Raw genomic sequence first — 24,071 nt, 5'->3', positions numbered from 1 at the left:
CGCTACCGTTGATATAATATTTGCTCGAGTTGTTTTTGAAAGCTTTTCTCGATATGATGATCTGAGAGTTAGGAATTACTTCCGTCCCGCCACCAGGCTATAGAAACAGTTAGCATAGAAGTTTTACAGAGAGATGTGTTGCGTAAGACTAACCAGGTCCATAACCTCCTGGAAATGGACTGCCACTTCACAGTGATCTAGGTTTGGATAAGCCGCGGAATTATGGATCAAGGCCGAGATCTTGCCCTGTCGCATCTTACTAGCCCTGAATCCAAAGACGAAAAGAAGTGAGTCGATAACGTTTGATTTTCCAGAACCGTTGGGTCCTACTACCGAGGAGAAGGAGGAGTGGAATGGCCCAACTTCTTGTCGACCAGCGTAACTCTTGAAGTTGGTTAAAATCAGGTATGTAATGACGATACGAGCCTTCGGCCCCGTCTCCTCAACTGTCGGCATTGCCATCTTACGCGACTTCAGGACAATATCCATTGGCCTCTCTAGGATGGTATCCATTGGCCGGATAGGTTTGACTTGAGTAATGGTCTCGTCTGGGGACTGCTGTTGCTCGTTGACGCTCTGGCTGGTGATATCAGCTAAGGGTGTACCGTGGAGCTCGGACGGTTCCTCAGATTGAGCAGGTGTCGGCATGTGAGGTTGGCTATCGGGCTGACTTTCAGGAGTAGCCTCTTTGCTAGCTTGGCGCGGCGCAACACTCTTTCGCTTCCTAGGGGCGGGTTTCTTAACCGTTGAATCCGGGCTGAGGACCGTAGCAGCGGATTGATCCGGGTCCGTGACCTCGCTGGATTCTAGGGGTGTTTGCGGAGCGACGCTCTTCCTTGAGCGATTTGCGCGCGGTGTTGCCGGCGCTGTAGACTTCCTCCTACTCTGCGTTTGGCGGCGCGAAGCCTTGGCAGTTGAAGTCTCAGGGGCAAATTCTTCTTCACTTTCTTCCTCCTTTATCCTTTTTGTGGTGTTTCCGACATCTTCTTCATCTTCCGATTCAATAATGGCGGTACGCCGCGCTGCGGCGGCGCGACGAGTTGGCCGTGCGGACATTTTTATCGTAGTTGTTGAAGTGACGTTTGGTTTTCTAGGACTTAAAACGGTATCGCACGGATATCACGGGCATCACACCCGTTCTCGTCGCAGGTCGTCGTCGTTGTTGCAAATGTTGTCGTCGTAAGTTAATTATCACCGATGCATAAATTGATCATGATGAAATATGGAAATTCAGGTACCAAATAGGTACAGGGTAGAAGTAAACATAAACAACCCTCACCCCACAACCCCCGCCAAAATTAAAGTTATTACTAAGCCAGCACATCATCCACCGCGTCGTACAGCAAAGACGCGGTTTCCGACCTTGAAATTATTCCGACGAATTACCGGCGCATCTCAAGACATTTCGATGTACCAAGGTATCTGGTTGCATCTTAACTTCTTTCACATTCATGACGGTCAAACCCAAGTCGTATAATCTAGGTATCTTGAAATACACGATTATAATTGAAACTTAACCATGGCCAAAATGCTTGAGCCCTCACAATTTGACCGCATCTTCGGCTCTCTGGAGCCGTTTCCCTACAATCGCGCCTTCGTACAACACCTCGAAGCCTCCCGCCGAAGTCTTGAGGGTTTCTTGTTTATCGACCGAGTATTAAAAGCTCTGAACCTCTCCAAAGGTATAGGCTGCCAATAAACTATTTCTGAGCTCTCAAATTCTACCTAGATGCTAACTGTACACCCTCAAATAGCTACCAGCCACTATCCTCCTAAGAACAAGGATGCTCTTCGGCAGCTTTACGAGCACATCTGCGAAAGCAAGAATGCCACCGTTCACCACAAGCTCTCAGTAGTCTATTACATCCTCCTCGATATCGACGAGCAAAACGGATCCAACCAAGCCGAAGCCTATTCGCAACGTGCCAGTATACCCAAAAAATACAAGATCTTCATGAAGGGCTTGTGGCATATGGACGCACTGCAATTCGATCTCGCATTGCAGTACCTCACCCATCCCTCGCTACAGCCCGACTTCGTAGACGACATCATCACCGTTCTAGTCCGCCACGCCAAGAACGGTGACTACAGCTTACCACTTGCCTACTACCATACTGTCCAACCTATCATTCAGTCTTCCGCTGCATTAGAGCTGCTCTTCGACTCCCTCGCACGATCTAGCGTTGTCGACGCCTTTCAGTTTTCACGATCGCATGCCGAATTCATGCGTCGCCAGCTATTCCAACGTCTCGTCATATCCGTACTAGAGTCTGCACGCAACGATGGGGCAGCGGAGAAAGCGCTTGACTTGACTAGTCTGCCATTCGATGCTCAGGAAGAGCAATGGTTTAAGGAATGCTTAGATGGCAGCGAAGGGAAGAGACTAGCAGTGGCCAAGGACACTCTTCTTATGCGTAGAATTGCTACGGGGCAGACCGGATACGCAGGCGAGGCTGGTACGTGGGCGGTTGTGCTAGAAGGTGTCAAGACAGGGAGTGGAGGTCGCGCGCAAGCTTGACCAACTCAGACCGTGCAAATAAAAATGCAAATCTGTCGGTATCGCATAGCGTAGGCGTCAAGGTTCTATTAGACTACATATCAGTTGATGGTGTCGAGATAATTCATCTGGATTAATTCATATCATTGCGTGGCATTATCTGCCAACGGGTTATGTCAACTGCACTTTTTTCTCTAGTGTTGAGGATGTCAAAATATTAATGAAAGGGAAAGGGGGAAAGGAATCATGCATTCACATACTACGTTCTGGAATGCTTAAATAATCCCAACATGGCAGCCATTCAATGGACACAATAAAATCTAATTATTTAAAGGACATAGGTTGAATGTTTATGAAATGAAAGGAAAAAAAGTAAACTCCGAATCGGGGAATCGAACCCCGGGCTTGACGGACCTTAGGACAGTATGCCATGAGAGCGTCAAATGTTAGCCACTACACCAATTCGGATTGCCAACTTATGAGCGATTCTATCATGGAAAATTTTGGGAAAACTCTATACTATATCCAACATGCACATACTAGCCCGAAAATTAAAGCCGATTGGATGTTACTAGAAGCGCTAAGCGGAGCGAAGATCGCACAGCAATTAGTGAAATCCACCTCCATATTATAATTTAGGTTACTGTAGGAATTTCAAAGGCAACTTCAAGTCTTTCGATAACAGAGTTCCACTATTCAACTCTTCCTCCAATAATTAGCCTTGCACATCTTTCACGGTCGGTCTCTTTATTGGAATGTGCGATGTTTCCCGCTGACTCTAGCATCGACTCTGTCAGCCCTAAAGCATTCGATCATCTACACAGTCTGGCATTAGACTCCTCGTCATGAAGTAAGACCTACCGCTATTTGTACCGCATTGCAAATACAGTGCCGATGACAAGCTCCTTAACAAGATCATCCGCCAAGGAGTGACGAGGAAAGACTAAGCTTCAATGAAGTACATTAAGGCTTATCAGTACCTATTTAATATATACTCCCGGAAACACTTGGTTGGTAGTCTTTCAATGTAAGGGAGATGTCGGCTTCGTACGGGAACGATGTACAACTCCGTCTTAGAACTCATGTCTATGTAGGCAGGTACTCGAAGGCTAATACTAGCAGTCACTACATTATCTACAATGTCACCGCACCGTACCCAATCGAATTTTTGAATGTAGCTTCTTTATAATCTTATATATTTAAAATAGGCATTAACATTCATACTTAACATTAAGGAAGCTTTAAACTTCACACAATTTTCAAGCCCTGCCAACGTAATATAAGAAAACAAACCTTAAGAACATACTAACTTCGTAATTTAAAGACTACATCTAAGGCTTATCAAGCCACGAACTTAACTACCCAGCTGTATTGTCTATAAAAGGGGTCACTGGTGCGCTAAGAACGCGTACATACATCAGTATTTAGTAGACCGCATCTGCTTCCTACGAACACAATCTTCAAAGTCATCCAGTCCCGATTGCGAACCATCACTATACACTAGACCCAACGGCCCTTCTTATCTTTCAACTAATTCTATTAACCACCATAATGGCCAGTATTGCCCTCGGAGTGTTCGTTTTCATCTCCATCCTAGCGGCGGCGGCGGGTACCTGCCTTGATGGGGAAGAATTGCAACAGAGACAGGAAGAAAGGGAACGGCTTCTACAAGACCAAGAGAAGTCGAATACGAAATCTCCTGACGTGGAGGATGAAAAAGTGGAATGCAAGCTCGAATATTTCGGTGATGATCTATGGGCTTATGTTCCAGTCGATCGCTAAGGACCCCTTTAATCCAGCTGAAATGCTACCACGCCCAATGACGCATTGTGGGCTTTGAGGCTATGGGCTGATATGAATTCCGATATAATTGGCACGCTCAGAAAACGAAACTTCATATGCATCAGTTCTTTCTATTGCTTCACGACAGTTAGATTCGCCAATACGACAACTCAGCTCGGATTACAAGCGAACGTTCAGGGGATCAAGGGATGCAAAGTGTTATTAATACTTATATACGTGCCTACACTTCTGAATAAGTCTTCTGCATGAATGGGAGACTATCCCACACTATATCGAAAGTAATTCTTAAGTTGGAGTTTTTACTGTGTTGTGACCTTGAATTTCTTGTCACGAGGCGGAACCAAAAGGCTAGGAAAGAGTAACGTTATTGCGCGAAGGGCTCTGATTAATCCCTTCCAGGAGATGCGGTATACATACACGCATCTTCTTTGATCTATAGCCAAGGGCCAACTGCCAACAGGGTAGCCTCGTATAGGCTAAATTCCGATCCTTCTGGGCTACTAGCTAACCCTGGGGAGACCTCTGACTATCAGCTCTCGCGGAGGAGGCTTCTGACAGATGTCGGGTTTGCATTGAACAGATATTTCGACCAATTAATACCAGAGCCTCCAATGCCTGAATCATTACAAGAATATCAAGTCAACCCTAGCATATCCGGCCCGGAATTAGCCAGCCCTTTCTCTAGTGAGGCAACTACTCTACTCGAAGCAGTGAGGATTAGAAACAAAGATTATGATCCGCAATACCGGATGGGGTCACGAAGAGCTCGTCGAGTCTCTACTAAAACATGGTGCTAATATAACCGTGAAGAATAACTCCGGCAAGACAGTCCTCGATATCGCTCGATCTCATCAGAACTCTAGAATCATTGAAATGTTAGAAAGGGCTAAGGCGAGAGGGAATGATGGGTAATAGAACATATGTGGTACACGGTGACACATCTCATAATTTTCATGATATAGAAGGTGAAAGTCCACAGAATCAACAGCTACGGTATCTTCTAGACATCACCATTTGAACTTAAAGGGGTTGTATTCACCAGCTCCCTACAACCCAAACCCTAGGTACCTATATATGATACACAAAGCGAATATGGGTATAACGACATCCAACGTACTCCATGCAGTCGTATGCTCTTTAAACAACATGTCTCATGCCAAATTTGAACTCTCCTCTCACCTAACCCTTCTAATCCTTAGGTACCTAGGTAGGCATCTACCCAAGCAGGTAAAATATCCAAACACCACCTATCATCCCAAATAAGCCGCAGTCAGCAACTGCACAGCGGCCTCCTGCGTCCCGATCGTCACAGTATCAAACGGCCCCATCCACAGGAACCCATAGAAATCAGACGCGTTCCTTGCGTTATTATACGCCACCTCCGCGTTCTGCGCGATCAAATCCGCATAGGGGTGGTCATCAAGCACAGCATTCAGCTTCGCGAGCTCGCGGATAAAGATGCCCTTGAAATTAGTACCGTTAGGCTCGCAGTCCGTCTCACTGGAACACGGCTCCGTCACGACGCCGTCCTGTATCAGCAACGTGCTATTCGTCGCCGCGTCGGCGATCGAGCGCGCCGAGACGAGGTACGACGTCTCGCCCGTCGCCTTGTAGAGCTCGACGAGCCCGCCGAGCACCACGCCCTGGTTGTACGTCCACGTCGTCGCGCCGTTGTTGATGCACGCCGTGTCCTCCGTGAGCCCGTCGTTGACGAGGCCCTCCGGGTTCACCATGCCGCTCGCCGCGAACCACTCCCACTCCTTCATCGCATGGTTCAGGTACTCCGTGTCGTTGGGGATCAGGTTGTGCAGCTTGGCCGTCAGCTCGAGGAAGAGCTCGTTGCTGATCGCGTTGTGGTAGCTCAGCGTCGGGATGTTCCAGATCAGGCCGCCGTTGCACGTCGTCGTGTTCCAGTAGCTCCACATGTACGCTTCATCCTCCTTGGCGATATCGAGATACATTTCGTTGCCCGTGAGCTCGTACATGCTGAGCATCGCGAGAGCCCACCAGCCGGTGTCGTCGGTGCTGTCGGCGCGGAAGTCGCCGCCTCCTTCCGGCCACCAGGAGAGCGGCGCCTTCTGGATCAGGACCGTATTCTCCGCCTGGTCGAGATACTCGCGCGACCCCGATTTGATCATATACTCCGAGAGGGCCCAAAGCGCCACGCCGCTCTGCCACCAAGACGATAACGTACTATTAGGGTCCCAAAGACCGGTCGTCTCATCATACAACATCATCATGGCATCCACGGCCGCCGCCGTCATGTTCAACTGAGTGGTAGGACTCGCATCTCTCCGAATTTGCACCCCGAAAGCTGCGGAAAAGAGCGAAAAGCAGAATATCGTCCACCGAGGTGCCAACATGTCTGCGTGTTTTTGAAACGAGAGTGTGTAAGTTCCAACATCAATAACTCGACAACCAAACGAGCGTAGGTGATAAGAGGTAAGGGCGGAAAAGTAAAGAGCGTAGCCCTGGAAACTAATGGAGGCGCCTTGCTTAGAACGCAAACACAAGCGCAGAAGTCAGAAACTCTCTTATATAGTCCGCATTTCCCACAATCTCGAGAGTGCCGTTAGACGCGCGACAACTTGTTTCCTGCAGCCCAGTTCGTTTATACTCGACCCAAAGCCCGGCAGCGCCTCGGTCGTTTCCCTCCTTCGATCCGATGCGACACTTAAGCGCCCGAACACACTAATTTCCGCCCCCTTTCGAGAGGTCCGCGAATTGTCACGATCTGGATCATCTGAGAGTTATCTCGCCAAGGATATAAGCATATATACTGCAAACCCGTAGCCTGTGGACGGGGGGATACGAGGGGGAAAAGCCACCCGCCTTGGGTTGTCCCCTGCCCGCCTTGACGAAGAGAATTCAAGGTAAGTTTGTGGTGGCATTTGGGTTGTCGGAGTTTATTGCTCCTGCAAGGCCACATGATTGGTAGGATCTACCAGCGCGGTCCTCCATTGACAGGGCTTTTAATGTTAGGAGGCGTCATGTTTTCGGATTACGACGCCACAGGATAAGGGGGTGGATAATAAGAAAAGGGTCGGCTCGAGACGTGCCGGACTCAGCATTCGACGTCTGACAGCATCAATACGGAGTGACACGACCCCTTGCATTAATGCTTTTCTTCAGGTCGGAAGGGAAATTTTAAACATTACGCATTATGGTTTGACATACAGACATTAAGGGTACATATCTAGGCAAGACATGCATATGATAGGTTGCAAAGGAGGTGGGTTCAAACACGCATCAATCGGATCAATTCTGACTACCGACATACGCAACTGAGGCACACGTGACTATTTATCACTTCGATAGTATCTGTGGTCAGCTGTGGTATTCAGGGGTTGAGGGGCACATGCAGGCAGGGCATGAAGATTGAAGGTCGATCTTTCAACTCCAATCTTGATGATGAACCGGGCGAGACGGCGGGAATCGTCCGCGATCTGCTGCAAGTAATGCCGGTAAGCGCCCATAAAGGAAATGATCAACAAAAATAGAAGGTATCATCCCTAGTGGAGCCAGCCACAGCTGACTATATCTCAGATATCCCATAAAACGATGTCTTTAACACTGCTTAAAAAGATGTTAAATCTAAACAGGGCGGTTAGCTACAAGTCAGATGGACATAACCTTCCAAGGTTAAGGATTAGTCTAACGTAAATAACTTTATTCCTTTTCCCTAGTCTCCAACCGGACTAGGTAGATACTGTAACCGCGGATCATGAAGAAGTGGCTTTCGACCAACTTATTAAAATCTCATCTTTAAGATGAGCCGTCCCAAGTCTACATGTAGACGTACAAGAATTAACAATTAAACCCCAGTGACTAACGTTTCCTGTTGATACACCACCGTTTTATCCTTACACATAAACACGTATTCGCGTTTCCTTGTCTCGTGACCCTTGCTTGTCGCCATTCATCCGTTTATGATGGCTTATAATACCAGGGCTCGTTGAAAACGTGATATCGATGCCCCCTGACGCCGTTACCCCTAAACAGAGCAGGAAATCTCCAACCCTCTGGGACTTCCTGCTCGTTGACCTTGCGATTCCTCAGGTCTGCGTTGCTTTCTATCGCCGCAATCTGTGCTTTTTCCTCCCCGCTCTTCGGGACGACAAATTTTGCCACTTGCAATTCGGTGTCTGTGATGGTACTTCGAGACACTCTTGCATAGCCCACCCTCTGTAGACGCTTATACAAGATGTACTCGCACCACCGGTCCCAATCTCTCGGGTCTACATCATGCATGCCCGAAATCTCAGAAACATAAGTGTTATAGTTCCCTTGGAGGGGTTTGGTGACTAGGTAGGAGAGTAGTATCGACGGTCTCGATGAAGAGCCCATCAACTTGGCAAGGTATTCGGATTGTAGGCGACGATCTTCGGGGTCTTCTTCCTGTCCGGAATGGAAAACAAAGACATCTACTAATTCACCATAAGCGTCAAGTGTCGCGTGGATAGCCGGGGCAAGTTCGCCCACTGGCGATGGGAGTAGATGATGCGTCGAGTTCACGATCGGGAACTTGGACAAGAGCGCCGCACCCCAGGTGTGTTTATTCGGTCCGGGGCCGTAGTCGACGTACATACCCAAGTCTTCGGCGAGGAATTGGGTTGTATCCCTGTTACCCATGATGATGCGTTGCAAATCTGTCTCCAACAGCCCGACAACATCAATTTCAAGCTCTTTAATAAGATCACGCATCCGGTACTCAGAAGACCACATATCATTGTCGAGAGAGAAGTGAATGGTCCAGATACCAGCTGTGATGACCCTCGAATCTTCGTGGTAAGGTTTATAATCGTTTGTAGGGAAGCGCCGGAGTGCGGCGGCGATGAAGAAGAGGTTGATGGTGCCTAGCGCCAAAGTGTGATATTTGCGATGTTGTGACCGAGATGGTCGCGCACGGGTCTCGCCACGACGCGAATTCACCGACGTCAGGTTGAAAACGCCGGCACCGATAAGTACCATCATAGTCGTCATGATCCAATCCGTATGCTCACGAACAAGAGGCCCGCCAGGAACGAAAGCGTAGGCAACCACCCAGACGTGAAACAGTACCATGAAGTTGTATATGAAGAACCCAAGACCAAAAGTTGTCGCTGGACTCTTCTTGGACGCCACGGTAATAAGGGGAAATGAAATGGCTGTTAAATAGAAGGCACTAGTAAGAGCACCAAGGTAGCCAAACCAGTTATGGTAGAGAGTGAGGATAGCAGCCCCAACGGACCCAACGCCGTAGACCGACCAAGTACTGACAAGTTTAGGATATCGAACTCCCGTCAATAATCCAGCCGTCATCGCCGCCACTGTGAACCAGCCGTGGGGAGCGGCAAGAGGGCCTCGTACTGGGTAACCCTCCCATACCCATAGAATCATAGTACTCGTATCAGAAAGGAGAGAGTGCAGACCAAAGAATACGCCGCCAATACCTAGAGCAGCTAAAAACGATGAGCCACCCAGGTTCTCATCTGCGGCCGCTCCTGTATTTAAGGGTGCTTTCCGGGTAAACCTCAGAGCTGCCAGAACTGCCAACGCTAATCCAATTTCGTTATAGCCACCGTTGGCGGCGTGCATAATTGGCCATATTGGGTTGTTAGTTTGCCAAGCAAACTTCGCTGTCGAGGACATTACCAGACCAACGATCCAGGCCAGTATTTTCGACTCGAGCCTGGCTTCATGAATTGACTCGGAATATAAAGTGCCAGCCCATGACAAGCATGACATAGCAACACCGAAGCCTACAGTAAAAAGTCTGTAAGCCGGGTCTTTGACCTGCCAGGCAAGAAGCCCAGCAAGCGATAGGAAATGGCACACGCGCAGATTGTGGATAACCAATGAGCGGATCGGTTTAATGCCAAGAAACATGGGTGAGATCGTCGACATGACAAAAGCTTCGTAGCCCGAAATACCCATATGCCAAAGCGGAAAATACCAAATGACTACGCCCAAGCTGGTAAGCATCGACCAAAAGACGAAGCCATGATAGACCTCAGCAGCCGTATCGAAGATTTCGGCCCAGGAAAACTTGACGTCGAATATACCGGCTGTAATCTTCTGTTTTTCCTTCTCGGTGACGGCGGTCGACTTAGACGACATATTAGTTCTGCAAAGCTAGTCAGAATAATGATACGATAGCGTAAGTTATATATTTTATAACAGATATCGCTCGGGCTGGTGTGGCTTATGATTCTTGATTTAGTCGCATTATGATATGATGAAGAGGGCAGCTGGATGGCGACCAATCCTTCTAAGTCTATTGTGTCCTGCATGTGATAGATTTTCTACACTGGCTCGGCAAGCTATCGAGTTCTAGGATAGAACGAGGTCTTTTTGCTAGGATGTCAACATCCGTAAAAGATCCCGCCCATACCACAAAAGCTTATGATAGCAATATTTCACTCATAGGAGATCCAGATGGCCGCAAGACTCCAGTCGCAGTAATGGGTGCGACGACGTGAGATGGTGGGTAGCGAAATCACCAATCCGCAACAATCGACACTATCGATTACCTCGAGAGCGCAAAGCTCAAATAAGGAATAATCCAAGAATCTCATCCAGCCCGAGCGAGTATATACGATGCGCCAGATCTATCTGGGGAGATATTGTACGTACCCCTTACCCAAACCTTTTACATCCCTAATCACAATCTCAAAATTTTCGAAGTCGAGCGCAGTAACAGCATCAAAGGCGACGTCAAATAGGATAAGAGACCATTCGAAGAAGGAATAAGTAGTGTAAGCTGCGATTGGTGAGATACGTCTTCTCCAAGATCTCGAGTTAGGTAGCATATACTAACCTCCTGCTATTCGATGAATCTTATGTTGAATGAAGAAATATACCATAAAAGGGATTGTGCCGAAAAACGCAGTAGCGAGATATTTTCGATATTTAATTGCTTTCGGGTTGGGTAAACTTAACGCAATACAGCCAGCCGTCCAGGGAATCGTGGCCACGAGGTAGGAAATCATAAGGATATCATGCCAGTCATGATCGTCGGTCGAAGTGATAAACGTCCAACCCCCGCATGTGAGGGTCCTGAAGAGGCCCACGCCAGCGACAAATTTGGGGAGAGCCTTTCCAGGCTTCGCTGTAAGAAGATACCATAGTGCGACGAGAGCAAATCTAGGACCTGAGGTTATAGCTATGAAAAGCTGGAAAAACGAGCGCTCCGGGTATCGGTCACCGATAGTAGCAGAGACAGAAGGAAACCATTCGTCAGGATAACCGTAGAATTCGTTCTGGACAATCTTGTGGTAATGAAGGTAGATGCCCACAGACAGGGCACTCAGGAAAGCGGCTATAGTAGCGCCATTGTTATTAGCAGATGGTCCTTCTTGTAAGTCACCTCTAACTTCATAGGCTCCTAGCCCGCTATACTACTAAGCAGGCCATGGGGATTACTGACTATATGCGACAGTGGTATGAGCCCATGAAATCCATTTCGCATTTAGAGAGGCTATCGTCGTCCCACTCTCTTTATCCTTGTATTTCGACATGGTCGCATTCCCGTACCTAAATAGCGGAAAACTAGTTAAGAACTAGCACATGCGGACCAAACGGATATTACTGAAATACTTCAAAGAGAAAAGACACCAAAAATAAGTGGCAGAGCGAACATGGAGGAAAGATGATAGAGAGAGTAAAAGGTGGAAGAAGAAGAAAGAAGCTCTAAAAATTGTTACACATAGGTAAAGTTGCTTATTTCTGGTCGGGTGTCTTCCTTCCCTTGAGATCCGGACTCCTCGGTTGGTTGCGGGCGCGATCACCCAAAAAATTTACATGGGTCGATTGGCAGCTTCTACCCCTGTTATCGCGTGTCGTGCTTCATCGTGGAGCGAATCCCCGCAGCCAAGATGGTCCAAGCTGTACCTGCCTAGTTGTAGCCCACCAATCAGCAGTAAGTATTGCTTAATTGCATGTCAACGGACCGAGAACAGACCCGCTCAAGCTTAGAATACGGATTAGACACTATCAGGTACCTAAGTATCTTATCGTTGAAGAGTCCCACTAAATCTTTTTTATCCTTGAGTCTCTTCAACGAAACTTTCCAACATTTTACGATGCGCTACGAAACTTGCCCGCTCCAATTCCAATGCCAACGTTTTGATGTCGCGAGTTTATTATATACGCCAATTCGACCAATATCTAGAGCTGTATTCAGTACATTGCCTCCAAGATGGCTGGCGTCCCCGAGAAAGCCAGGTTCTACCTTGAGCGTGCCGTTCCTCAACTACGCGAATTCGAAGCCAAAGGCATATTCACTGCGGACGAAATCCGTTCGCTCGTGCGGAAACGTACCGATTTCGAACATCTTGTCCTATCGCCTGGAAACAAACCTTCCGACTGGTTGAATTATGCGACTTGGGAGAAATCGTTGGAGACACTCCGCGCGAAACGATGTCGCCGTCTACAAATTCGCACTTCATCGAAACACACTGGACAAGGAAGAATATTTGGAATATTAGAACGAGCTGTGAATAGGCACCCAGGGAGCATTGAGCTATGGAAGGCGTATCTAGCTTATGCAAGAGACATGAAAGCCACTAAGCGGTACCGGAAAGTAATGAGTAGAGCACTAAGGATGCACCCAGCGAAGCCCGAACTGTGGGTGATGGCTGGTAAGAGATCGGCAAGCAACGGCGATATGCAGGCTGCGAGGGGTTTCTTCATGCGTGGCGCCAGGTTTTGCACCAGAGATGCCACAGTATGGCTTGAATACGCCAGGTGCGAAATGGAGTGGTTGGGGCGGATGGATGCGAGGAAAGGGAAGAAGGGTGGCGCCGAGAAAGCACTTGAAGAACAGGCCGAACAAAGCGACGATGAGATAAAGCTCGCCGGGGAAGACAGCGAGGACGACGAGGCCGATGAAAACGATCAAGAAATCATTCCGGATCCTGGAAATGCACCCGGGAAAAAGGTATTCGATGAAGACACGACTAAAAAGTTGGAAGGCAATCCCGCTTTGGATGGTGCAATACCTTTGGCTATATTCGACATCGCCAAAAAGCAGCCCTTCTTCAATTCTTCAGTAGCGGAACAATTCTTCGACCTCTTCGCTAGCTTCACTACCGTTTCCGCGCAAGCTCGCATCGTCCAGCACGTTTTGGATAGTATGACCGAAATCTATCCTAATGACCCGGCAACCTGCTTCTGCCACGTCCGACAACCACTGATCAACGTCGATATAAACACCCCTTCATATCCTAAGGCTCTGCGAGAAGCACTTGTTCGTCTCAAATCATCCTTGTCCACTACTACCAACGGTAGCCAGCTAGCCGAGAAAACGAGGTTATGGATGCAACCGATACTGGCTTCTGACGATTTAGATCCGGGCATCCGAACCGTGTTAGAACACACGTGTCGCAATTTGCCTAGCGCTTGAAATCGTTTGATCTTGTCCAAAGTCCCACTATCCGTCCCAACTAGAGTAAGAATCGCTCACATTTAGCATGACCCTAGTGTCTCGCCGCCCCGTACCTCTACTACGCCCATCAAAAATTCGAACTCGGCGGGACTCACGCGACTTACGCTTAACCGGCTCTGCTTTAGCATTTGCATGTTCTCGAGTGGCTGACCCGGTTTGCCCATGTCACGAAGATCCTTCAACTCAATCTTCCGGTTGAACTTGCTGCGAAACACGACGTGTACAACACTCCATTTTGGGTTATCAGGTTTTGAGCTGGCGTCATAATACGCCGCCTTCGGATCGTGCGCCGACACTTCGCGACAATAGTAAGGAGCTGCCTACGAAACTTGGCTGGGGTGGGCGGACTTACGATCAGGGGAATGTTCTTGCACGATCTCCATGGTACCTACGATACCTGGTTCCTTACAATTCGAATGGTAGAAGAATGCTATATCGCCCTTCTTCATCTCCCTGAGGTTATTTCGGGCGACATAATTACGGATACCTAGGAAACGTCATAAGCATCGAGGTATGTTAAATAGAGCAGAGGCGTAGCAAGCCGCCTTGCCGAGCAAATAGAAGTTTCGGTGAAAATGAGATCTTACCATCCCAAGGTTCAGGCTCTGTTCGTGATTTTAGGTCGTCGATGGAGAACTTAACATCGACGCCCCTCTCAATTCGTGTCTCGGGCTCAGCTTTCATAAGCCAATATGATATCTCCGAAGAATTGGATGTCTTGTCTGCCTCGGGTTCTGAACCCGAGCTTAGATGCGTAGCATTTTTGGCCTTTGCCTTTGCCGTTGTCTTTGGTTTCGGGGGTTCCTAAGACGATTCTTAGATTGAGAAGCTCGCAGACCAATAAAATGAATAAAAGGAATTTGTATCCTTACCGAAGACTTCTTCGAATCTAACTTCTCAGATACGCTCTCTTTTCTTGACTTAGAAGGTTGAGGCGCACTTGTTCCTACCGATTTAGCCTGGCTGGTCTCAATAGTTGATTCTGACGCTAGTGGTTTTCGACGCGTCGACCTTCTTAGATTTGTCACGTCCGGCGCGGCCTCGACTTGGCTTGCTTTTCTTTTCACCATCCTGAGTTGATTACTACCGACGAGCAGAGGAGTTGAAGCCGCTACAAAGCACTTAGAATTCAGAGAACGAAATAAAAGTGACATGAACAGTATGGATGACTGTTTTAGTCGTCAAGTCTAAGTTCGCAAACGTGTGGCACAATTAAAGTACCTCAGTTAAGCCTAGTAGGTCTGAGCAAGCACAGACCACCATACTCATACGTCTAAAAAGGGGGAATCTTTCATCACACAAATTACAATATTCAATAAGTCGTATAATCTTTATTTGTCTGATACCTATCTAAGCACTGTATGAGAGCTCGGTCAAGACCTACCTTGTCTATCTACTAAGCTTCTTATACGACAGACCAATAACAACCTAACAATGGTCGTCATCGAACCCTACCAAGATGTTCCAGTTTGCCGAGGAAAACTTTTGGCCCCTGACTCTGTCTGCGGCGTCGCCGGACCGGCATACGTCTAGGATGTTTTCCGCGTAATGCGACCAAAGCAGACAGTTTTCCTCGATGGGTTCCGAATTATCATTGCACCACCAGATCGCGCTCTTGTATGAGCAAGAGATCCGCGTGCAGACCCTCGGACCGGCGTCCATGTGGCACTTACCAGTCCGGCTCGAGAGGTAGTCGATGCCTTCCTCGATCCGGAACGCCTGGGCGTACCAGATGTTGTTGGGGTCGCAGGTTAAATGAGCCTCCGACTTCTCGAGAGTTGCGGGATCGACGCTGTTGGAGTCAGGCCACATGAAATCCGGGTTGGCTTTGAGAATCTGGGCGTCGATATCCTGGAAACTGGGGCCGGTGAATGACATCTCGGGCCCGTTAGCAGTGATGTTTCCGGTCCAGGTCAGATTTGATAAGGAGTAGCCGCTTGGGAGACCGGCGGAGGTTCGAAAAGGGCCTCTACCAATGGCGCCAGCAAATGTGGCAGCCCAGAAGAGAGCAGAAGCAAGGATGCTAGAAGTCTTCATTTTCTCTGTGTGGAGTTGGAAGTCTTGTAATTATATGAGATTTCCCTAACTTGAGAATGTGCGTTTAAGGTGATTGAAGGGTGTTGATTGCTGTATGTAGGTGTCTGAAAGAGAGAAGTAAATAAGGAAATCTATACCTCTATTTTCTTAGGTTTATATACAAACAGAATGGTACGGTTGTTCGAGTATGTATTATGATAATGAACTCTGTTACCACACACGAGGGCGGGCTTTGCGGCATGGTCTGAAAACCTGTTTAGTGACATAGTGTGAGTATACTATTATAGCTTGAATGTTTGCAAACAATCCCACAAAAGAGAAATAAAAAAATTTTACCCAGGGCCCATGTCGGAATAACTACCTACCTACCGACCAAAGCAAGAGATTAGATATCGTGAGCTTAGGTACATGGCGTTTAAATAGAGCGATTACTGAGGAAAATTTTCACTTCTGGGAGATATATTGCTAGGTTAGATATTCCATAAGAGACGACAAGTCCTCTAGTAATATGTAATTATATATAACAAAGCCTTTGTTGAATAAGACGATGTTTGTTCTTTTATTCGTCTCGAACTATCTGTTAACAGGGATATCAGACGTAGAAGCTAGAATCTCTTTACTGCTTCCACAGCCTATCTTCGTTCAAATATAATGGAATCTAATGGATACCTAGGTAGCCTTGAGTACTTGATATTCATGGCACTCTTGCAGCTTATATCTATTATATTCCAATATTCTTCTCTATTCACAGTTATCTTGCGTTGTGAAAGTTATGACACTTTAATATAGGTAAATATGGAAGCCTTAGCAAAGCTTTGGGTATTAGCCAGAAACGAACGAACTTGAGCAATTGCGTAGGTGTCTAAATACTATAGCCCCTATAGCTTCTAAGCCGCCATACATGTTGCTATTCAGCCAAAGTCTTATGGATAACCCGAGCCATATCATCGTTCCTCAGTATATCCTTCTCGAATTAGTTTACAGCCTGGCCTAGAAGTGCCGACGCGAGGTCGCGTAGCTCGATGTTCGGGACCTCGGAGACAACCCTTTTCTCTCTACTAGGGGCGTTGACGATTCCGGGCTTAGCGGCGCAGGATTCCACGGCACCGTTAGACTACTCCGCGTATTTCAGGATCCGTAATTCTGCCTCGCCCTAGATTGGTATGATGCGTAGATTAGCGCTGATGAGATGTTAGAAGGGACATTTGGACTGATAGGTCGTTTTTAGATACAACCCTGCATTAAACCATAGTTGATTAAGTCGTAAGTGACCAATTCTTTAGACACCTTAGCTGGGCTGCGGGCTGCAAAATGACTGTTGACGTAGACGAAGCGGAGCGGCTGGTCTTCGTTGTGACGAAGATTTGCAAGGGTCTGGATGGCTGTTGTGGCATAGTCGCGGGATATCTTAGATGCGTCATCCAACAAGGTAGTCTCGCGCTTGGACGGCGTCACTGCGACAGTCCTGTTTGCTTGTTGGTCATCTATCGAGCAGAGCATTTGGGAACTAGAAGGATTGCATGGCAATGCCATATCAGATACATGCATCCGCGAATTCTAGCTCTTTTTCGATGCTGCCTGTATACTTTTCGAAATCATCGCTCCTATTAGTTTTATAGAGCTAGCAGGTATGAATTTCTCACGCTGGCTAAGAAGCGATGATTGACGTAACAACGGGATGAGAGAAGAGCTTGACGGACAAGTTCTGTTCCGACGAAACCGGTCGATCCACCAGTTACAACCTTTATAGTGATAATAATAAGAAAGTAAATCGTATGAATTAGAAATAAAACTTGATATCTTATTCCTTGAATATCTACTAGCGCTTCGCTTTGTCATTGAGATATTGGGATCATCTTACAGTATGAGCGGTTCGGGTAGCTGTGGAGAGGCTCTGGGGTAGACATTATGCAAGAAAAAGAGATCTGAAGACGACCTCCACTACCTCACAGTAATAGCCGATCAAAGCTCTCGAAATTGTTGGGCGTTTACCGTTGGTTTGTGAATACTGCAAACTTCATCATGCAGGCTAAAAGAGGTTCCTCAATAGCGCACATATCTAGCCCGCCAACCTTGTTAATCTCGTCACTAAATATTTAAGCGCGTGGATAGTATGGGTTCATACTCAAATAACTTGGAGGGGATTGACCTGACTTTTCATAAACTGCTAAATACCTAAGTCATGGATATCAAATACCGAGAAGAGGCATGGCATGGGTAAGATTGTCCCCTCTCAGCTTCTCCAAGGGAATAAAAGAAAGTAATGGATCGTGTGCTTCGCACGGATACCTAAGAGAATCTCACTCGACCCGACAAAGAAAAAGCAATTGCTGCATTGTAACACCCGGGCATTACATTAGGTATGATCTGATAATAGCCCGGGATTCTTACATATCTAGTAGGATTATTCATGGATGATTAGATGACTGGAAGCCACACATGGTCGTGTTGTTCCGCCATATTGGCGATTTGTCTCACCTCCATCCCACCTACGAACCTCATCCATTTGCCTGTCGTCTTGGCGAATACGTAGTAGTGCATGGGAACCTTTTGTTACGTCAACGGCAAGAAGGTTGTTGCCCGTATAAGGTAGGTACCTATTGACTGATGACCAGGTCCGTTGAATGTACGGACAAACATACCATGTGAATTCCCTTCTCTAGTAGTTGGTGAGCTGTGGAACCTAACAAATGGATATTTGCCCAGTAGGCGATATGTATAATCGCTTTCTAGACTCTCCTTTCATATCGGTACCTAGGTATGTATGTATGTACCAGGTAGGTAGGCATTAGAAGCGGCTTATTCACACGAGTGTTCCGTTACGTGCTATTTACGATGTCAGGATGTGTACCGTACACAAGCTGGGCGCCTGCGAGACGGTGGAGCCAGCCGACCTACGTACAATAGGAGGACTCGATGGAGATGAACAATCCTCAGCGCTATCCGCTCGGCGTCGGGCAAAAGCATGTAAGTCTTAATATGGATGTACTGTAGGTGTTGTCGATAGAGCGCCAGGTTTACAAGGCGAAGCCGGGTCGAGTCAAATAAAAAGTCAAATTCCAGGCCCCGAGTTCTCATCGCCAAGTGGCAAGTTGGTGCGTTACCGCAATTCCCAACCCATCTATGTAAGGTGTCTTAAGGCAGGTAGATACCCTACCTCGCAATTTATGTCATTCGTTGCCTGCCTTCTTGGAGGGTCGTTTCGTTGATTTCGACACCCGTCTCAATAATCTCGTCGTTGGAGACACAAAGGGTGACAAAATGACAAGATGACGGGTAAGATGACGCTCACTCTAGTGGCCGGAAACAAAGTTTCGACTGGCTAAGGGGGATAGTCTGAAGCTTTTGTAGCCGGGTTGCATACGAGATCGAGCTGGTCTTTGACTAATGGAGGCTTTACGCACGAAGCTTATCTGCATCCTATTCCGAAATAATAATAAAAAAATGACGACTCGGCGGAGGAAGCTTCTGACGAATTCGGCTGTCCCGTCCCAGACTTTGCACTACACAAAGCACGCCCGTCCCCATTGGCACATGGGGCACCACTTAGCGGACAATTTCGGTACTAGGCTGGGAGCTCGAGACATGATCAACCAGTGATGAAAATGGCGAGACGGAAAAGAGGGAAAAGTCACCAAAGGAAAAATATTAGGAAGACTGAATGATAACATACTAGATAAATAGCAAGGTAAATAGGTAAAGTACCTAGCTCTGAAGGTAATAATAACAGTAACAGCAATTCGATCGAGGTACGGTATGTACATGTAGGTAAGTAGGTAGGAGGTAGGCATTGTAACCGATTTTCCCTCAGGTCTTCTCACTTGCTCTCCGTTTTCCCTCTCGCCCTACTGTACCTGAAGGCCCATCTACCACCCCTTGCCCGTTCCCTTGTGACCGTCTGTCTTCTCTTTTCTCTCTTCTCTCTTCTTCCCTCTCTCTTTTCTCCTCACACTTTTTCCCCTTCTCTCTCTCCCATCCATTTTTTCTTCTTGTTTTGCATTTCAAAATTTAAATCGTGCCGTCGTTGTTGTTCTGTTCTAACGATGAGCTTCCTTCCCACTTACATGAAAATACCCCAAAACGGTATTGATGCGGAACGACCGATTGTACCTTTGTACTATCGATGAGGACATATCGACCAGAGAATCCGAGCGTCGGGGATACGGGGGATTTAATTCATTATCGCGATTCTTACTCGACAAGATAGAGTCGCGAAGCCGTCGCCCTTTTCATGATCAACTCCTTGAGACGGGAGCTGGTTGAAGAGGACGGCCCTGTACAAGATGGATGGGCGCCCAACGTTGCGCAAACGGCCATGACCAACGATGGATTCTCGACCAGGATGACAAAGTCTCCGCCGTAAAGCTGCAAGGATCAAGTCCATCAGAACACCCAGCGACGACCACATCAATCTCTACAGAAATTAACGTAAGTTCGTATGGACTAACGAGTATTTCCCTGGGCTGCCACATATCTCCGGGCATGAGCAATTCTTGGGATCGGAATTTCGACTCGCTCAACTACCTGAAGTAGGGCCGAGTCTAGCAATACCATACGCCGCTTATACTCACAGCCCATATGGTACCTACGTCTAGGGTTTCAAAATTCCTGCGGCATGGAGATTCCCATTTTATCCCCCGTGGCACAACCGCACGGAAAATGCACGGAAACTCGTGCACTAGCATTCATACTGTCCGAGAATGAGAGAAAGAAAGAAAAGAAGAGGGGGTTCCTACTCTATTGATCGGCAGGCAAAATTGCAGGTCGAATCACTGGCACTTCTTCCTACCGAAAAAAGTATTCTCTTTCATCATTTGGCCGGCAACCAAGGGACCACCGCATTTCTTGTCGACCCTTGCGACCCGTAGCAATGGATCACCGGGGCATTCTTATTGGTCCCACACGCAGCCATCACAAGCGGGATCGCTTGCGACTTACATGCATTTATACAGAGTGGGATGTCAGCATACATATTATCATACATATCATACATATGTGTCGACCTTACATGCCTAGCCCTGCATACAGATATACAGTCGACATCTGAGCACACGCTTCTTGATGAGGAGAATTGGCTGAAAAATGCCTTTCACGGCGCGCTCGGCTAATTACCTATGGGCCATGAGCATCGCAGGTTCACATACCATCTGACTCCCGCACAGGCATACTCATCGTCCGGGGTTTCATTTCTAACGTTAGTTATGAAGCTACTAAATGATGAGTATTTGTACGCAACATTGAGCTGCTGCGGTGGTGTGGGCTACACGAACTTCGGACGTCCTGAGTGGCAATCGCCAGGTTTAGGCGTGCAAGGCAAGCTCTCGGAGGGAGCACAACTAACTTCGAGGGATGAAAGGGATAAATTTGGAAACTCATTCCGGTCAACTTTCTCCTTACCATCTTCGCATGGACCTGGGCTGGAGCCCCCGATTCTTTCTGCGGCCGATATACAAATTTTGGATCTGGGTTGGAGCTTACTGCCTACTAGAGCACCCGTTGGCATCGGGAATATTGGAATGGTTTGCTGTTGCTGTCGTCTTGCTGAACAATTGGTTAAGCCTTCATCCGAGCATCAGCGCTTTAGTTCCTTATCTTGGCATCTGGGATTTTCTAGGAGTCATAATTGACGGGAAGCGAGCGCGTGGCCCAAGATAATCCAAGACGATCAAGACAGACTTCCTATCGGATACTCAAGAAGCGTGTTGGGACTTGAAAGAGCTGGCGTCTGGATTGAAATTCCTGTTTAGGCTCGACGTACGAATGGAAATGCTGTCCCAACCTGAGGCAATATACGACAACGGCTTAACGATGAGAGTACACTCTGATTTATCAAGGCCTAATTTGATTGCTCTTTTCATCCCCCTAATCCCTAGCGATTGATTATTTCCCGTTCAGTCACAGCAAAACCCCTCGTCTAGAGCTTCTTGATGGATACGGCACGGGCGGGCTCCTTTCCCATCGGGATGCCAAAAGACGCCGAGGTGAGCATTTGCTTCAGTTTCTGACCTGATCTGACCGGATAGCATTCTCATTGTTGCCGGGTTCAATATACCCTGTCCGATCGTTTTTCTCCTTTTACGTTTTCTTAAAGCGCCATCTATAAACTAGCTACCTATCTAGGCAGATAAGTGGCTAGGCAGGTAGTACCCAGCTGACCTAGGTGAGTAACCATATGTTGAATGAAGACATCGGACAGAGTTGATGAAGAATTGAAGATTCAATTCGGATTGGCTTATGAAACATTTAGTGGAGACCGGATAGTAACCGGATTTATCACCTGTTCTTGATTTGGCGGTTACCTGGGTACATCTACTTAGGTAAAGTTTAAGTTATCCGACAAAGTCACCTTTTCCTTTTTTCCACTCATTTTCTATGTAACCTGTCTCAAAGGTACATATCTCAGTATCAAGCTGATGCTTTCTCATCTCTTCCAATAGCAATGCGTTCCGGTGCATTAAAGTGGGCACCGAAGTGGGACCATTAGCTTTGGTTCTGTGACCAATGAGCATTCAGATTTTGCATTGCCCCACATCCTCCGTCTCCTTTTCCACTCTGGCCACTGAGCTTCTTTGGATTTTTTCCTCATTCTATTTTCCTTGAACGCCCTCAACGCCCTAATCGCGCATAGGCGGACGCAGGATTTCTCGGATTTCTCATCGTTTCGCATCCTAAACCCGACTTGGTCTAGCTCGAGTGGGTCAAGGTAGTACTTGTTGCTCCTCTCGGATTGAAGGAGGCCAGCAATCAGCCAGAAAAATTTCTTGACCTACCCAGACCTTCAATCCCATCCCACAGCTCCCAGTCCAGTCCCAGTCGCCAGTCCCAGCTCCTAAGGGAAGAAAAAAAAAAGGGAGGAGCGCGTGTCCAGCAAGCCTTCTACACTAAGCACACGGTCCATAGACCGGAGTGCGTCTTCCTCTTGCCTTACCTACTAACCGCCCACCGCCCACCCGACCCCTTCTATCCCTCTCTCGCGCGCCGCAGCAAACAAGAGAAGAGAACTTGGAACTGAGGTGTGTCGTCAATCAACCATTAGTTTTAGCTTAGGTAGGTCAGACCCTGTTATTGCTTTGCTATCTCTATATCCCTTTCTCTCTGTCTATTCCAGTATTGTCCTTATTTTATTACTATTATTCCGTTATCATTGTTGTTGTTATTATCATTATCATCGTTATCGTCATCTCCCTCTTCACCTGGGACAGTCTATCCAGTCTAACCACCCACCCATCCATCCGTCCATCCTATCCTGTCTTAGGTATTTGGGTATTTCCCTAATGCCGTATGTGCGTGTGTATGTGTGTCCGAACAACGCTACCACTCAGACCATTTGGGCCGTCTCCGTTGCCCGTTGTCCGTTGCCCGTCACAACTTCGGTCGGCATCCTTCAAGCGTCGGATGGTTGATGCGCAATGCTGCATCGAAGCGATCGGTCTCCCGTCACTAGCATCCATACATAGTAGCGACAAGGTGCCCGACACCTGATGCGGCACTCCATCCGTCGCTCGTCACCCGTCACCCACCCCGTCACCCATCACCCGCTTTCTCGTCATCCCGTATTATTTTAGAAACGGCCTCCGTATCTATCTAGGTACCTACCGGGTATCTACTTTGGCTCGGCTTTTACCATGTTGCCCATTCCCAAGCGGGCGCGCGGCCTTTGCCTCTTATTTTTTTGACATTGCCGCTACTGTTCCTCTGCCCAACTGCCAAGGTTCCCTTTCCTGTCATATACATGCTTAGGTACCTGGTATTTTCCATAGGGGTTGCTTGGTATTACTGCTATCGCTATCATTTTTACTGGTAGCCATCGAGGTACCTAAGTATTCTTTCTTTTCCAATACAGGGCATAGTTACCTCTGCATTATAAAACACAGTCTTCACAGTACCCTTCATACAGTACACACAACCCCTTCAGTACCCGCAGTGCAGCACTACATCACTGCAAATGGCACTACAAGCAGCACAGTATTAGGGATTTATCCCCTGTTACCTCCCTGAAGCCCTCAATCCTCACCCAAGCTCGTCCAGTGCTGCCGGTGATTCGCAGCGCAAGCACTCCGCTCGCAGCACTGGACTTTTTTTGGATTTAGTGATTTGGGGATTTCAAGGGTTGATGTGATCGCGCTGAGTACCCGTGCAGCCATGGCCCCCCTTCTATTCTAAACATTGAACACCCTATCTTCCCCCAACCACCGACAATCTGCGACCGTACCAACTCCATTTCCACCGATCGCACCGCGACAGCCCATCCACCCAAAAAATTCCCTAATCGACTCGCGACGCGACTCGAACTTTTTTTAATCCATC

The 24,071-nt window shown here is 47.6% G+C and overlaps 8 protein-coding genes and 1 non-coding gene across 9 annotated transcripts; 3 read left to right on the top strand and 6 right to left on the bottom strand.

The window, feature by feature from the left end:
* The first annotated feature begins 1,392 nt into the window (after positions 1–1,392).
* On the top strand, positions 1,393–2,946 carry F4807DRAFT_433689 (nuclear pore complex assembly-domain-containing protein). Its single transcript, XM_047998712.1, has 2 exons — positions 1,393–1,682; positions 1,755–2,946. The coding sequence occupies exons 1-2, from the start codon at positions 1,520–1,522 to the stop codon at positions 2,516–2,518; spliced, it is 927 nt and encodes a 308-aa protein (XP_047852420.1). The 5' UTR covers positions 1,393–1,519; the 3' UTR covers positions 2,519–2,946.
* On the bottom strand, positions 2,875–2,965 carry F4807DRAFT_t102. The gene has a single exon. It is a non-coding gene; the product is annotated as a tRNA-Glu (tRNA).
* Positions 2,966–4,883: 1,918 nt separating this feature from the next.
* On the top strand, positions 4,884–5,231 carry F4807DRAFT_433686 (uncharacterized protein). Its single transcript, XM_047998711.1, has one exon. It carries the CDS (start codon positions 5,033–5,035, stop codon positions 5,210–5,212), a length of 180 nt encoding a protein of 59 aa, XP_047852419.1. The 5' UTR covers positions 4,884–5,032; the 3' UTR covers positions 5,213–5,231.
* Positions 5,231–6,420, bottom strand: F4807DRAFT_433685 (glycoside hydrolase). The gene has a single exon (XM_047998710.1). The coding sequence runs from the start codon at positions 6,292–6,294 to the stop codon at positions 5,551–5,553; it is 744 nt and encodes a 247-aa protein (XP_047852418.1). The 5' UTR covers positions 6,295–6,420; the 3' UTR covers positions 5,231–5,550.
* Positions 6,421–7,713: 1,293 nt separating this feature from the next.
* F4807DRAFT_433682 (Frag1/DRAM/Sfk1 family-domain-containing protein) lies at positions 7,714–12,060 on the bottom strand. The gene is made up of 5 exons (XM_047998709.1): positions 11,709–12,060; positions 11,100–11,600; positions 10,916–11,042; positions 7,847–10,406; positions 7,714–7,764 (listed from the first exon to the last, which is right to left on the bottom strand). The coding sequence occupies exons 1-4, from the start codon at positions 11,797–11,799 to the stop codon at positions 8,228–8,230; spliced, it is 2,898 nt and encodes a 965-aa protein (XP_047852417.1). The 5' UTR covers positions 11,800–12,060; the 3' UTR covers positions 7,714–7,764; positions 7,847–8,227.
* Positions 12,061–12,355: 295 nt separating this feature from the next.
* F4807DRAFT_170094 (U3 small nucleolar RNA-associated protein 6-domain-containing protein) lies at positions 12,356–13,978 on the top strand. Its single transcript, XM_047993449.1, has one exon. The coding sequence runs from the start codon at positions 12,480–12,482 to the stop codon at positions 13,683–13,685; it is 1,206 nt and encodes a 401-aa protein (XP_047852416.1). The 5' UTR covers positions 12,356–12,479; the 3' UTR covers positions 13,686–13,978.
* F4807DRAFT_170071 (DUF55-domain-containing protein) lies at positions 13,717–15,028 on the bottom strand. Its single transcript, XM_047993448.1, has 4 exons — positions 14,600–15,028; positions 14,315–14,531; positions 14,080–14,214; positions 13,717–14,022 (listed from the first exon to the last, which is right to left on the bottom strand). Exons 1-4 carry the CDS (start codon positions 14,879–14,881, stop codon positions 13,748–13,750), a joined length of 909 nt encoding a protein of 302 aa, XP_047852415.1. The 5' UTR covers positions 14,882–15,028; the 3' UTR covers positions 13,717–13,747.
* Positions 14,958–16,028, bottom strand: F4807DRAFT_433673 (uncharacterized protein). The gene has a single exon (XM_047998708.1). It carries the CDS (start codon positions 15,762–15,764, stop codon positions 15,156–15,158), a length of 609 nt encoding a protein of 202 aa, XP_047852414.1. The 5' UTR covers positions 15,765–16,028; the 3' UTR covers positions 14,958–15,155.
* A 709-nt stretch (positions 16,029–16,737) lies between these two features.
* Positions 16,738–17,297, bottom strand: F4807DRAFT_462335 (uncharacterized protein; the record flags this gene model as incomplete). Its single annotated transcript, XM_048001811.1, has 2 exons — positions 16,738–16,878; positions 17,052–17,297. 2 exons carry the CDS (start codon positions 17,295–17,297, stop codon positions 16,738–16,740), a joined length of 387 nt encoding a protein of 128 aa, XP_047852413.1.
* Between the last annotated feature and the right edge of the window lie 6,774 nt (positions 17,298–24,071).

This window comes from Annulohypoxylon truncatum (assembly GCF_022578515.1).
Source record: "Annulohypoxylon truncatum strain CBS 140777 unplaced genomic scaffold F4807scaffold_25, whole genome shotgun sequence".
Taxonomy (NCBI): domain Eukaryota; kingdom Fungi; phylum Ascomycota; class Sordariomycetes; order Xylariales; family Hypoxylaceae; genus Annulohypoxylon; species Annulohypoxylon truncatum.
This window is presented reverse-complemented; position numbering and strand designations above follow the sequence as displayed.